Source organism: Parasteatoda tepidariorum, chromosome 2 (assembly GCF_982258835.1).
Source record: "Parasteatoda tepidariorum strain Cologne lab strain chromosome 2, Ptep-v5.0, whole genome shotgun sequence".
NCBI classification, from domain to species: domain Eukaryota; kingdom Metazoa; phylum Arthropoda; class Arachnida; order Araneae; family Theridiidae; genus Parasteatoda; species Parasteatoda tepidariorum.
The window spans coordinates 69,517,610-69,533,471 of record NC_141756.1 but is presented as its reverse complement, the minus strand read 5'-3'; the positions used below and the strand labels follow the sequence as shown (position 1 = coordinate 69,533,471).

The following is a 15,862-nucleotide window of genomic DNA, read 5'->3' as shown; positions in this document are numbered from 1 at the left end:
AAATATTGAGCCGAGAATATTAAAACCTAGAAAACATCACTCACATTCTTCATTATTGTGATTATTCTGGAAACTTCGAGAAAATAAAATTTGATTGCAAATATGTATATACACATACACACACACGCATATATATATATTTTAAATAAGAGGATACATTTATATTAAATGCTCTTAGAACGATGATATTTTTAATGGCGTTTCAGTTAGCAGATTTTGCTTGAATTTTTCTTGTAGTACGATTATTATTTGAAATTAAACCAAGGGGTTTAGTTCTCGATTGCTACACTCACCAATCTTTATGATTGCTACGTAATTATTTCCTAACGATTAACAAATTATTACACAAAATTAAAAATTATTAGAATAAAAGATCTAAAATGCTCTTTCCCCCCTTGGTAATAAAGTGGTCTGTATCGCCTCCTATCACGTGAGTTTCCGGGATCGGATTTTCCAATTCAGTGGTGTTTAACGACTCGCCCGACGAATTTTTTTTAAAGTTCAGATAGCAAATTTTAAAATAAATAAAAGCTTGCATTAAAATTGTTACCGAATACAGCCAAGAGTATTTGATCCGAAAAAGAGAACGCGTCATTGATTGTAAATTAGCTTCAGGATTGGATTCCCGGCCGGATAGTGTTTGTGTTCATCCTATCTTAAGCTTGTGTGTGTTCAAATAATTGGTCAAATAATATTAATTTGATGATTATTTGCATTCACATCATTATAAATATTTGTCCAAATACTTTTTATAACATCGAAGACTTTTTTCTATTTTAACCTAAGAAACTAACAACTTTTAACTAAACAGATCAAATTCAAGAAACTAAGAGTTGTGTGCAAAAACAAGCATTAAATGCAATAAAAAGCTAATACTTTAAAATATATGGAATGTTTTCATACTTCTTAAGTTATCGGTTCATTTTTAATTTTTACAGATAGCAAACATATTTTTACAAGTGAGCAAAAGCTGCCCTGCCATTTTAAGATCCCTGACTCAGCTTGGGGATTTCTCCCCCTTTGACATCGAGAATCTGTACTCCAACAACAACAGAGAGATAGCCGGCTGTGTTTTGCACACTCGTGGATTTCTATAGTTCTCCCACGGACACGACACCAACCAACCAACTAAGTGAGCAAAAAAAAAAAAAAAACATCCTGTATAACTTTTGCTCTAAGTAATCGTATTACATGGAATAGGGCTGAATCCTAATGGTTCTAGGAGGTGATCTCAAATATGCTATTTAATTAGTATACATGACATTTGAAGTTTCGAAATAAGACACAAAAACATTCTTTCTGAATAAGCACGCCTATTTTCCCTGATGGATTATGATTCCTAACCTCAAAATATTGAGGATAGTTGCATTCAATTACCTACACACCTATTTTCCCTGATGGATTATGATTCCTAACCTCAAAATATGGAGGATAGTTGCATGCAATTACCTGCGCACCTATTTTCCCTGATGGATTATGATTCCTAACCTCAAAATATGGAGGATAGTTGCATGCAATTACCTACACACCTATTTTCCCTGATGGATTATGATTCCTAACCTCAAAATATGGAGGATAGTTGCATGCAATTACCTGCACACCTATTTTCCCTGATGGATTATGATTCCTAATCTCAAAATATTGAGGATAGTTGCATTCAATTACCTGCACACCTATTTTCCCTGATGGATTATGATTCCTAATCTCAAAATATTGAGAATAGTTGCATGCAATCTAGGAAAAATGGTCATAGTAAGTTGATCAGGAGAGCGGTCGAAAACTTGGAACCCTTTATGTAAATTTTGTTGTAGATCTTTTTGCCCTATTTTGGAAATTTTCGAAACGTCTTGAAAGAATTTCGCACACAATGATGAATTTCCTTTATTCAAATATAATTAAAATAGTTTTCAATAATTATTAATTATTTTGTACTTAAAAATAATGAAACAATCGTGAATTACAAGGCATAAAATTTTGCGTATTATTCTAAAGGATGTGATTTTACATGATAAAATACAAAATTTGTGCAAAACCGGTCCAATTGCTCCCGAGAAATTTTTAAAAAAGTCGTATTTTTAAAAATTCGATTTTTTAAGAACTATTCGACTGATTTCGCAAAAATTTTTTATTTACCCTATAGAATTACGTTCTTCAAAATAATAAAAAATTTGCATACATTTTAAAAAATTTTTTACTATTAATAAATAAAAAAAAATGAAAATAATAAATAATAATTCAATATTATTTATCAGAAATTTCAATCGAGGAATTTTATCATTGTGTGCTAAACTTTTTCTATACACTTTCAAAGTTTCTGGAATATAACGAAAAACGAAAAAAAAAAATATTGAGTGGTCCAAATTTTCGACCGCTCTTCCGACCAAACTATTGGGACCACTTTTCCCAGACTGTGGCTGATCCATATAATTTGGTAGTCAGATATCCAAAACCTTTCGAGAAAAAAAGTATGTTTAATCAGGTAAAGCACATTTTTTTTTGCGTAATTCTGTAACTTAAAATATCATCTGCACTAACTAATTAACATATATGAGGTTACTCCCAAGAATCATTAAAAACAAATCGCCAACATTTTTTTATTCTCCTAAATACTGGCGACAACTACTTAAAACTTGCTTTGAATAATTATTATTCATATTTTATTTTATTCTTTTTAATCATCCTATATCTAGATTTTAATTTTTATAGCCTGTTGTTTCGAAGACAATTTTTGCGAATTTTAGAAAATGATAAACGCATATTTTCGTGCAGGTGCATTCTATATTGTAGACTTATTTCCTGACGTTTAAAAAATATTTATAAAAAATAATTTACCTCTGATAAATACTGGCGACGACATCTGCTTAAGTTTATATTTATTAATTATACTACAACTTATTTTCATCTGATTCATTCTTTTTTGTAATACTATATCTTGTTAATTAATTGTTGCCTATTGCTTCGAAGACTATTTGCGTGAACCGATGTCCCAACTCTCTGAACTTTCCCAAGCACTTTTCTCAGCCTTCCTATACACTTTCTGAATCATTAAAAGTTATAACATGTGAATACATTTAATATACACCGAAGAGTCATTAGATTATGACCACCCTGCTATTAACGTGCAGAACCACCTTTAGCCCTCAAAAATGCTAGCACCCTCAGTGGCATTGATTCCACAAGGTGCTGATTGGTAGTCTGAGATATCTGGTACCAAGCGCTCACCAACTGGTCCTGCAATTCCCTCACATTGCGTGGGGGTAGCGTGGCAGCACGAATTTGGTTTTCCAAGTAGGGCCACAAATGCTCTAACGTTCCTCGAACCAATCCATGACGATTCGACCCTTATGACATGGTGCATTATCCTGTTGGTAAACACCATCCCCCGCAGAAAAAAATGTTGCCATGAATGGGTGAACCTGGTCTGCAACTATGTTCAAGTAGCTTACAGACGACAGGGATTGTTCTATGAGGATTATGGGTCCTAATGTGCCCCATGAAAACATTGTTCCTGGGCGAGAAACCATGAAAACCTGAGCGAGCCCATTGTTACAGATGGAGGGTGGTCATAATGTAATGGCTCTTCGGTGTATGTAAAATAAGTAATAATAATAAGTTAGATAATGCAATAAATGTACAGTGTGAAAAAAAAATAAACGAAGTCCTCTGAATAACTTTTGATTGAATTGACTTTTGATTCCCCCTCACGTTTTAAGACTTTAAAAATTTGAAATCACTGTCAGGCACTAGCAAATTACTTATAAAAGAGCAATTTTTTTTATCAACAAATCAAATCCAACAAGAAATCAAACTCAATTCCATTGCTCGTATTTAGAAATGCAAAATACATCTTCAAACTTAAATATATATAAGACGTTATGTCTGGAAATATTAAAATAGAAATTTATTTTTAAAAAATTTGATTCTGAATTTTTGATTGTAGGGAGATGTTTTAAAAGTGAATTTATATTCAGTTCCGAAAATTTAATGAAATATTGGCCAAAGAATAGACACAAATAATTTTTTTTTCTTTATTTGTTTTTCCTCGGAGCACTTCAATGCATACAAAACTATGACAGTTTAGAAAAATTCGTAAGTCTTTTACGTCAATATTTGTTCCTGAAGAAGTGTCGTACTTTTTATCTTTTTGGTTAGGTAAATATATTAAAGTTCGACAACTTATTTGAAATAATTTTTTTTAAAGACAAATAACGGTAGATTTTATATTTTAAAATTTTAAAATATGATTTCAACTAGGATTTCCTAAGTTTTTTGTAAAAAAAAGGGTTAGGAGAATTCGCAGTTTAAATAAAATTTTGTATTTTGCTAACAATTTAGTAATAGCATGATTTCATATAAAATATCTAATAACATTTCAAAATTACAAAACGAAAGATTCAGGATCTGAATCTTTAGATAATTAAAAATCTTAGCAAAATTGATAAAGTTTAATCAATATAACAAAACAATACAACACAATTTTTTTTAAAAAAAGATAGCTTGCGTATTATTATCATCATATCCCAATTCAATAAATGTAATTACTGAAATTTAGAGCAATTTTAACACTGCTCAATCACAAAATCAAAGTTAAAATAAATCAATTCATAAATAGTTTATTTTGATCTCATTCTAAATAAAGTTATTAAATTCAAATCATTTTGAGTGTTCGATGTGCTTCTTGCTAACAATTTAGTAATAGCATGATTTCATATAAAATATCTAATAATATTTCAAAATTACAAAACGAAAGATTCAGGATCTGAATCTTTAGATAATTAAAAATCTTAGCAAAATTGATAAAGTTTAATCAATATAACAAAACAATACAACACAATTTTTTTTAAAAAAAAGATAGCTTGTGTATTATTATCATCATATCCCAATTCAATAAATGTAATTACTGAAATTTAGAGCAATTTTAGCACTGCTCAATCACAAAATCAAAGTTAAAATAAATCAATTCATAAATAGTTTATTTTGATCTCATTCTAAATAAAGTTATTAAATTCAAATCATTTTGAGTGTACGATGTGCTTCTTGCTAACAATTTAGTAATAGCATGATTTCATATAAAATATCTAATAACATTTCTAAATTACAAAACGAAAGAATCAGGATCTGAATCTTTAGATAATTAAAAATCTTAATAGAAATGATAAAATTTAATCAATATAATATAACAATATAACACAATTTTCTTAAAAAAAGATAGCTTGCCTTTTATTATCATCATATCACAATTCAATAAATGTAATTACTGAAATTTAGAACAATTTTAGCACTGCTAAATCACAAAATCAAAATGAAAATAAATCAAATTATTTGAAAACACAATTTTTTGAAAAAAAGATAGCTTGCGTATTATCATCATATCCCAATTCAATAAATGTAATTACTGAAATTTAGAGCAATTTTAACACTGCTCAATCACAAAATCAAAGTTAAAATAAATCAATTCATAAATAGTTTATTTTAATCTCATTCTAAATAAAGTTATTAAATTCAAAACATTTTGAGTGTACGATGTGCTTCTTGCTAACAATTTAGTAATAGCATGATTTCATATAAAATATCTAATAACATTTCAAAATTACAAAACGAAAGATTCAGGATCTGAATCTTTAGATAAATAAAAATCTTAGCAAAATTGATAAAGTTTAATCAATATAACAAAACAATACAACACAATTTTTTTAAAAAAAAGATAGCTTGTGTATTATTATCATCATATCCCAATTCAATAAATGTAATTACTGAAATTTAGAGCAATTTTAGCACTGCTCAATCACAAAATCAAAGTTAAAATAAATCAATTCATAAATAGTTTATTTTGATCTCATTCTAAATTAAGTTATTAAATTCAAATCATTTTGAGTGTACGATGTGCTTCTTGCTAACAATTTAGTAATAGCATGATTTCATATAAAATATCTAATAACATTTCAAAATTACAAAACGAAAGATTCAGGATCTGAATCTTTAGATAATTAAAAATCTTAGCAAAATTGATAAAGTTTAATCAATATAACAAAACAATACAAAACAATTTTTTTTTAAAAAAAAGATAGCTTGCGTATTATTATCATCATATCCTAATTCAATAAATGTAATTACTGAAATTTAGAGCAATTTTAACACTGCTCAATCACAAAATCAAAGTTAAAATAAATCAATTTATAAATAGTTTATTTTGATCTCATTCTAAATAAAGTTATTAAATTCAAATCATTTTGAGTGTACCGATGTGCTTCTTGCTAACAATTTAGTAATAGCATGATTTCATATAAAATATCTAATAACATTTCAAAATTACAAAACGAAAGATTCAGGATCTGAATCTTTAGATAAATAAAAATCTTAGCAAAATTGATAAAGTTTAATCAATATAACAAAACAATACAACACAATTTTTTTAAAAAAAAGATAGCTTGCGTATTATTATCATCATATCCCAACTCAATAAATGTAATTACTGAAATTTAGAGAAATTTTAACACTGCTCAATCACAAAATCAAAGTTAAAATAAATCAATTCATAAATAGTTTATTTTGATCTCATTCTAAATAAAGTTATTAAATTCAAATCATTTAGAGTGTACGATGTGCTTCTTGCTAACAATTTAGTAATAACATGATTTCATATAAAATATCTAATAACATTTCTAAATTACAAAACGAAAGATTCAGGATCTGAATCTTTAGATAATTAAAAATCTTAGCAAAATTGATAAAGTTTAATCAATATAACAAAACAATACAAAACAATTTTTTTTTAAAAAAAAGATAGCTTGCGTATTATTATCATCATATCCTAATTCAATAAATGTAATTACTGAAATTTAGAGCAATTTTAACACTGCTCAATCACAAAATCAAAGTTAAAATAAATCAATTCATAAATAGTTTATTTTGATCTCATTCTAAATAAAGTTATTAAATTCAAATCATTTTGAGTGTACCGATGTGCTTCTTGCTAACAATTTAGTAATAGCATGATTTCATATAAAATATCTAATAACATTTCAAAATTACAAAACGAAAGATTCAGGATCTGAATCTTTAGATAAATAAAAATCTTAGCAAAATTGATAAAGTTTAATCAATATAACAAAACAATACAACACAATTTTTTTAAAAAAAGATAGCTTGCGTATTATTATCATCATATCCCAACTCAATAAATGTAATTACTGAAATTTAGAGAAATTTTAACACTGCTCAATCACAAAATCAAAGTTAAAATAAATCAATTCATAAATAGTTTATTTTGATCTCATTCTAAATAAAGTTATTAAATTCAAATCATTTAGAGTGTACGATGTGCTTCTTGCTAACAATTTAGTAATAACATGATTTCATATAAAATATCTAATAACATTTCTAAATTACAAAACGAAAGAATCAGGATCTGAATTTTTAGATAATTAAAAATCTTAGCAAAATTGATAAAGTTTAATCAATATAACAAAACAATACAACACAATTTTTTTTTAAAAAAAAGATAGCTTGCGTATTATTATCATCATATCCCAATTCAATAAATGTAATTACTGAAATTTAGAGCAATTTTAACACTGCTCAATCACAAAATCAAAGTTAAAATAAATCAATTCATAAATAGTTTATTTTGATCTCATTCTAAATAAAGTTATTAAATTCAAATCATTTAGAGTGTACGATGTGCTTCTTGCTAACAATTTAGTAATAGCATGATTTCATATAAAATATCTAATAACATTTCTAAATTACAAAACGAAAGAATCAGGATCTGAATCTTTAGATAATTAAAAATCTTAACAGAAATGATAAAATTTAATCAATATAATATAACAATATAACACAATTTTCTTAAAAAAAGATAGCTTGCCTTTTATTATCATCATATCACAATTCAATAAATGTAATTACTGAAATTTAGAACAATTTTAGCACTGCTAAATCACAAAATCAAAATGAAAATAAATCAAATTATTTGAAAACACAATTTTTTGAAAAAAAAGATAGCTTGTGTATTATTATCATATCATAATTCAATAAATGTAATTACTGAAGTTTAGAACAATTAAACACTGCTGAATCACAAAATCAAAATCAAAATAAATCAATTTATAAATAGTTTATTTTGATCTCATTCTAAATAAAATTATTAAATTCAAATGATTTTGAGTGTACGATGTGCTTCTTATTCTTAGAACAAAGCAAAAATATTAATACAGAAACAGGGTAAAATAAGTAAAAATAGAAAGAATAAATATTGCCAATGTATAAAAAGTAAGTAGCGCAAAAAATGAAATAATTTAAAAAAAACATTTGAGGAAAAAAAAGTTCTTAAAATTTTTTGCACTATTAATTTTGCAGTTTCATGTCATTATACATTAATATTTAAGCAATTTTCAACTGGGTACTTGCAACTCAAGAAGAAGACAATCACTGATACTCAGATTCGTGATCTATGACCTCAGCTCCAGCTAATCGTTTATAAAAAAGATGGCGTGTTAAAGTTGAGCTAAATTTCCCCACTTAAGTTAGAATGCTAATTATTTATTAAGTTAATAAAATACAACGCCGTATCACACATCGAATTGGTTAAAATATAATTCTTTCTCGTTTACTTCTTTTACTTAACTTAGATTTATTATTTGCTTAGGTATTTTTTCGTAACCGTGATTTAGTTTTGTTTCATGTACCTGGCAGCTTCAATGCATAATTTGTTCATTTTTGTTCTACATGGCTTCGTACCTGTCTTTGTGCTAAGTAAGAAATATGTAGTGAAAGAATAGATATCTTTTCGAAAGAATCTTCAAAGAAAGAATATTTGTGAAAGAATATAAAATGTGTCACTTTATAGAATTGATCTTACGGGTTTGGCTTACTCGAAATAGAATGAAAAAAAAAACACTTGCTGAAGTTAACAAATGCCTCGCTTCAACAACCAATCAGGATAGAGATACCCACATTTTGACACATGCAGGGATCCCATTAAAAAACAACTGTAGCAAACTGCTGAACTACTCTACTGTATAATGTCTAGTACTGAGAAAATATTACTTGTGGTTCTCAGGTTGGCGTGGTTTCCTTGCTTTTCTTTTTTGCGATCATCACTTGGCAACGTTGAAGTTAGCTTCATTTTCAGCTATTTTACCACATTCAAGCTAGCCCTGTTTCATCCAGTTAAAAAGTATCATATGATCTCGAGACATACGCTTCACTTGAAGCTACTTGAAGCTACTACGCTTCACTTGAAGTATTATAAGTTTTAAAAGTTAAACTTTACTAGTTAAATTAACTTGATTCAATTGCGTGATTTCAAAACAGTGCAAAATTTCAAACAGGCAGTATATCCACATAAATAACAGACGATTTTTTTTAATAAAAAAAGTGCCTTTAAAAATAAAATATTCAGTGAAATGCTGATAAGAATCTATAAATTATAATATGAAAAATTGTGCGAATAACCACGTAGAATACGATTTTAAAAAAACAAGCAAAAAAACTAAAGTAAACGATGGTGAAGTTCTTCTGATAAGTTAAATGCCACGGTTAAGACAAGTAAGATTTTGGTAGTTTATTTAATGGTGTCTAATTGGTACCAATACGGACACTCTTATACATCGAATAATATTAAAACACTACTTCATTAAGGACACTTATTCATTACAAAAACTCAAGCTGGAGAGAAATAAATAAAAGATTTATTGAAATTTGCGATTTGCGCATCTTTCAGTGCCTTTTGCTTTATTTTTGTTTATTATTACTAGTGTAGCTACTATATGCTTCCATAATTTCATTAATTAATTTTGAACAAAAATGTTCATAGAAGAAATTTATTTCTCTAAGGAAAAATTAATTTTCTTTTGAATTCTAAATTATCTTCAAAACATTTAATTTACTTTTACTGGCCGATGAAAAAATTTGTTCTTTAAGTCAACTTAATGAATAATTATTTTCATATATCGAAACAAGTTTTTCTGAAACATAATTGGATTTTTTAAAGCAGGTATCTTCTTTAATTAATTTCTTTTTTAGTTAAAAATTTAATGTATTCGAAAAAAACTGGGCAATTTATGTACATTTAAGTTCATTTTTAAGCTTGTCAAAAACATCCTATCTTCTTAGAAAAATACATATTGAGATTCTTTTTAAAAACAATATAGGATTTTCTTTTACTTTTAAAATTTAAATTATAGTATTCCTTTAGTTTTAGAATACATAAAAGATAATTAAGGATTCATTAATTTTGAAACTATATTTTACTGTTGAGAACGTAACGTTCAAACTCACATATGTTTTTAAATAGCGAATAATTAATATACAGCAAAAGTTTTTGTATGAAACCGGGTAATAATATATAACTTAAGTTTTCGCAGTGAGGAAAATTTAAAAATAAGCAATTCTCTTCGATAACTTAAAATTTTAATTATATGTCTAGCATTCCAGCATTCATGGTACAAAACCCTATCTGCGTATTGTTGATAGGTATTTCGGTACGATACAAAAAAATAACTATATTTACGGAACAACAAACTTAAATTCACACAACAAAAGCATATATATGTACAAAAAATTCATATAAAAAAACATAAAAATTACCGTTAAAGCTAGAAAGCGGTTAATTTGCACAATACCTAGCTAATCAGTAGGTATACCCCGTTAATCTGTAGGTATATCTAGTTAATCTGTAGGCATACCTAGCTAATCTGCAGGTATGCCTAGCTAATCTGTAAGTATACCTAACTAATCTGTAGATATACCAAGCTAATCTGCAGACATGCCTAGCTAATCTGTAGGTATACCAAGCTAATCTGCAGGGAGACATTAATGGTTTTTTAATCGTTAAAATTCAAAAGTTTCTCTCATTTTATTAACTAATTTGTTGAATGTTCGATTGGCTTGACTCTTTAGATATTGAAAAATAAATAAATGACTATTATGACAAATGACATAATAATATTTTAAGCTGTTTGACTCTTTGTATAATAGTTTTTAAAGTGTTTGATTCTATCAACTAATATTTTGACTGTTTGTAGTAACTAGATATTTCAAATAGCGAAAAATAAATAACATTATGCTAATTTAAGCATACAGAAACGTTGCGAAGTTCAAGCAATGATCAGTTGTTTCTAATGAAACTTGAACAATTCAAGCTTGCCAGTCTCAGAGCTTTTGCTAATTTGATCAGGGAGGTGCGCCTTTTTCATTTTATATTTAATAACCGTCGTTGAACAGCCGACCCAATTTTATGGATTTACGACTACTAATGTTCAACTCCGTAGCCTTGTAATTTTGAACCCAAACCAGAAGACAAAGGAACTCCTGGATCGAGTAGAGAAATTTGTCTTTGTGGAGGACTTTTTGATGGAGCTAACCCGTATTTGCGTTACATGTAGAGGAATACCACAAGAACTTCTCACGGTTAGCCTGACATCAAGGGGACTCTAACCCATGATCCGTCTACAACTGAGGATATTTCACGTCAGCACTGTGGTCGGTGCAAGCCGGATGCGGAATTCGTATCGACTGGGATTCGAACCCGGTTTGTCTCATTGTCAGGCGAACGCTCTATCCCCTGAGCCATAGCTGATCAGGTACTCCTTTTGCTTGACAAGGGAGCACTGCATGGGTGAAAGTACGTCTTAGCGTAGTACCCCACCGATAGTCGTGAGGCCACTTCCCCAATTTAGGTATAGATCTAAATGGGAAAGAAATTTCGCAAAAGGATCCTGCTCATAGGACGACAACAGGACTTCCGTTTGCCCATATTTTACAAGCACGTATATCGCATGAACTCGGTGGGTTTAAATGGAGTCATGGGTCGAACCCAAGACCATCAGGACCTGATTCCGATTCTTTTACCACTTGGGTTCCATAGCCAAGCAATAATTTTGTTTTAACTTTAATGTGTGTCGAGTAAGCAATGTGCAGAATATCTCGTTAGTTTGCAGATTACCAAGGGAATTTAAGAAACATAATAATATTTTGGCACTTTAAAGTGGATCGTGTTGCTAGTTAAACTGCATATAATTGAATTTAACACGTTAGAGAAAACAGATAAAAACAATGGAAAAACGCGGTATATAATATGCTTGGTAGAAAAATCCTATGCATAACATTCAAATAATAATACAAGCCTTCAAGGAAATCCGTGGTGGCTCAGGGGATAGAGCAGTTGCCTCCTAATAAGGTGACCCGGGTTCAAATCTCAGCTCTGGCTGGTCGATGTGCATTCCAAACCCGGTTTGTACAGGCCACAGTACTGACGTAAAAATATCTTCAGTGGTTTACAGATCATAGGTAAGAGTCCCCTTGCTGTCATGCTAAACGTGGGTGCTTTTTAGGGTTTTCCTTTTCATGTAATACAAATGTGGGTTAGTTCCATCAAAAAGTCCTCCAATCCAGGATTTCTCTTGTCTTCTGGATAGGGTTTAAAATTACAAAACTACGGAGTTTAATATTAGTAATCGCAAACTAAAAATTGGATAAGCTGTTCAACGATATTTATAAAATAAAAAAATAGGAAATTTCAAATAATTATAAAAGGATTATTGAACAACCAGAAAGAAATATACTTTTATAGAAATTTTGCTTTTTTACATAAAATAAAATATATATACTCCATTAAGGGATTTCGATTTGATAACGCATTAATAAAGATTTTTAATTACATCTCGAGCACGCCTGAATTCCAGGAACAAAAGCTATTAATCTCTAAGTAGTTAACTTATGGTATTAAGAACAATGCAGCATCCCTACATTAACCGCAACCGTAAAGAATAAAGAAAATAAACGCCGTCTCCATTATAGAGTTAAGAACAATACCGGGATTTATTTATTAAGCGTAGGAAAGTTAAAAAAAATATGTATATATTGAATGAAGTAAGTGATAGGGAAAGTTTTCATCGTATTTTTCTGCATAAAAGCTGAAATTAATAATGATAAGTTTAATGAGACAAAAGAACTATTTTTAAAAAGTTGATAATTAATTCAAAAAATAGATTATGCATTTGACAATGTATGATAGCATTTAATTTAATATTTAAGTGCACTTTATGAAAGATAAAACATTTTTAGCGTTGATGGAAAATATGGTTTTATACTAACAAAAATTAACTGTTTTATTCTTGTGAGGTAAACATTTCAACTATTTAAGTATCTAACTATTTCGAGTTTAAAGAAGATGTCCCGACAATTTTTAATCCCGGCTGAAGATCAGCCTGGATCTGCTTTGAGAATCAATGCTTTTTGAAGTTAATATTATTTAAAAATGCTTGAAAATGTAGAATTTTAAATTTTTAGGCAAATATAATCGGACATATTTTTCTAAACTTTTAATCTAGTCCTACCTTGCATTTTAAAAATAACTTTCATTTTTCATGATTTCTACAAACTTATAGATAACGAATTTATCTTAGAATCATAAGAATAAATAAGAATTAATATTCATAAAAATCGGTGCCTGTTGAAACTGCAAAATTTTAAAAATTTTAGGCAAATATTTTAGTTTATATTGTTCTATTTTTTTAACCAGTTCCTTTTCTGTAATTTTTTTAAAAAAATTTTTAGTTAGCACAATATTTACAATCAAATAGATTAAGAATTTTTATTAATTTTATGGTTAGCAGGAAGCTTTTATTTCGAACTTTAAACTATTTTAAAAAACTATAATCCTTTCATTCGAATCTGGATTATTTTACAGAAAAAAATGCTTATTTTTATTTATTTGTTATAAATTTAGAATGAAAATATAATATTGTGATATCTAATGTAAGACATAAAAAATGGAATATTACTTTTTGAAACTTCTGATATATAATTAATTACCGTCTGTTAAATTTTATTAAATTATTAATATAATCTTCATAACTTTTTCCTTTAACTTTATTGTAATAAGATTACATATCTTGGAGCATATTAAATTAGTTTACTAACAAGAATAATGAAATACTTGTAGTTTCGAATTTTTTTGATCGATTTCTTTATTTTTCGTTGTAAAAAGAAAGACGAATTTTATTCTAATCTGATTTTGTGACACATTAGTTGCCTCTCTTTTTCATTGAAAAATGTTCTAGAATCGAAAAAAAATTTTGCTAATCAGATTTAGAGCTTAGCTTGTACGTCGAAGGATACAGAATTCTGATTTTTTTCTTCTGAAAATCCTGTTTGAATAAGTTTTTAAAGGGCTTTTTCTTTAATGCTTTTGAAATAAGAAAAATTATTTATTGAAAGTAGAATAAATTAAATAATGTTTGTTTTGACGCGTTTTAAAATATGTTCGTTTTGGTGAATATACAGTTACCGAGGTTGACAAAAAAAAGTGAATCCAATGCAGTCAAGTGCTGACACATTTGTTTTCGTGAATATGTGTTTTGTTTGAAGATTACACTTGTATTGTTCTGATACAATTAAGTTGTAAAATAGTTGTAGGTTGCTGTTCAAGTTGGAGTTCTGGTAACTAGTTTTGGGCAATATCGGATATATCACTATATCCTTGAAAAATATCGATATTTTACGATACATCACGATAGATTTCAAAATAAAAAATTCGAATATTTTTTTTAAAGAAAAAGAGGCATTTTTTTCTTGAAACAGTTTAAGTAATCATAATTTTAAAAATAACTGAGAAATTATAAAAAATTAATAATAAATAAGAGATAGAAAAAGCATGGTTTCTGTTTTCATACATAAATTGCGCCCCCCCCCCGACGAAAATAAATAACGCCAAGAAAGCAAAACTCAGTATATCAGTCGCCAATATCCTTGAACAGTGAAGCATCATGTGAAGGAAAAGTCTTTCTTCACTGATATTGTTGATATTTATCGTATTTCGATATTTTTCGGTATTTATTAAGCGTCGATACTTTTAGGTATTTATCGAACAGGCCAATGTTCGTTAATCGATATTTATCATGTGTCGATAATTATTGATATTTATCGTTGTCGATATTTTTTGATATTTATCGTATTCGTGATATATGGGTGATTCTTTGGAAACATGACAATTCGGAAAAGTCTTCAAAATAATCTAAATTGTTTTGTATATTTATTTAGTTATATTTATTAATATCTCACAGACAGCAGTGTAGTTTATTGACATTTGCTCTAGAAAAAAAAAATAGAAATGCACCAAAGTATAGTATTAGATTTTGGAGCAAGAGACTGTGAATTGTCATATTTCGTGAGAATCACCCATATATCGTACATGTCATGAGAATATATTTTTAATATCGTTATCGCGATATTTTAAAATTATCGGTATTTTAAGATATTTGCTTGAGTCTAGTGGTAACTTTCTTTTATAAAGATAAATCATGCTTTGAAATCGTGAGTTTTTTTTATAAATTAATTTTCACCGCTATTTTTAAATTTAATTTTTGTAATTTTGATTTCTAATTTTTAATTTTTAATCTTTTCTTAGATGGTGTGAGCATTATGTTTATTTCTTTCCCAATCAGAAGGTAAGTTACAACTTAATTTCATTTTTATTTCTCCATATGAAATATTAAATATTGTTTAAAAAAACGCTACCGAATACTGACAAACTACAGTCGAAGAAAAACGATGTAATAAACACCAAGAAAAGCTTTATTGTGGGAAACATAAGAGAAAGAGGGTTCTTAAAAATGCATTTAAGGTTCAACCTCCATTTAAACCTTTTTTTGTACATTACAGTTACCTTTCTCTACTAAAGCTTATCAAATACATTTTTATTTTATCTTATTGGTTAAATATTAATTAAAATTAACACTCGTGTGTATAATTTTTTTAATTTTTAGTAAGGATACAAAAAATTTATATTGAGGGACGTCTTCACGGAACACTCTTAATAATCAAAATATATTTGAATTATTGGATAGTAAGGATTTTG

At 28.0% G+C, this 15,862-nt stretch overlaps 1 protein-coding gene across 2 annotated transcripts in view; it reads left to right on the top strand.

The window, feature by feature from the left end:
• The window catches only part of LOC107451053 (uncharacterized), a 265,442-nt gene that overhangs the window by 15,297 nt on the left and 234,283 nt on the right, over window positions 1-15,862 (top strand). For both annotated transcript variants that reach the window (XM_087157487.1, XM_087157488.1), the window contains exon 2: window positions 15,413-15,452. In XM_087157487.1, the coding sequence (XP_087013613.1) occupies window positions 15,413-15,452 (40 nt within the window). The remainder of the gene's footprint in view (window positions 1-15,412; window positions 15,453-15,862) is intronic.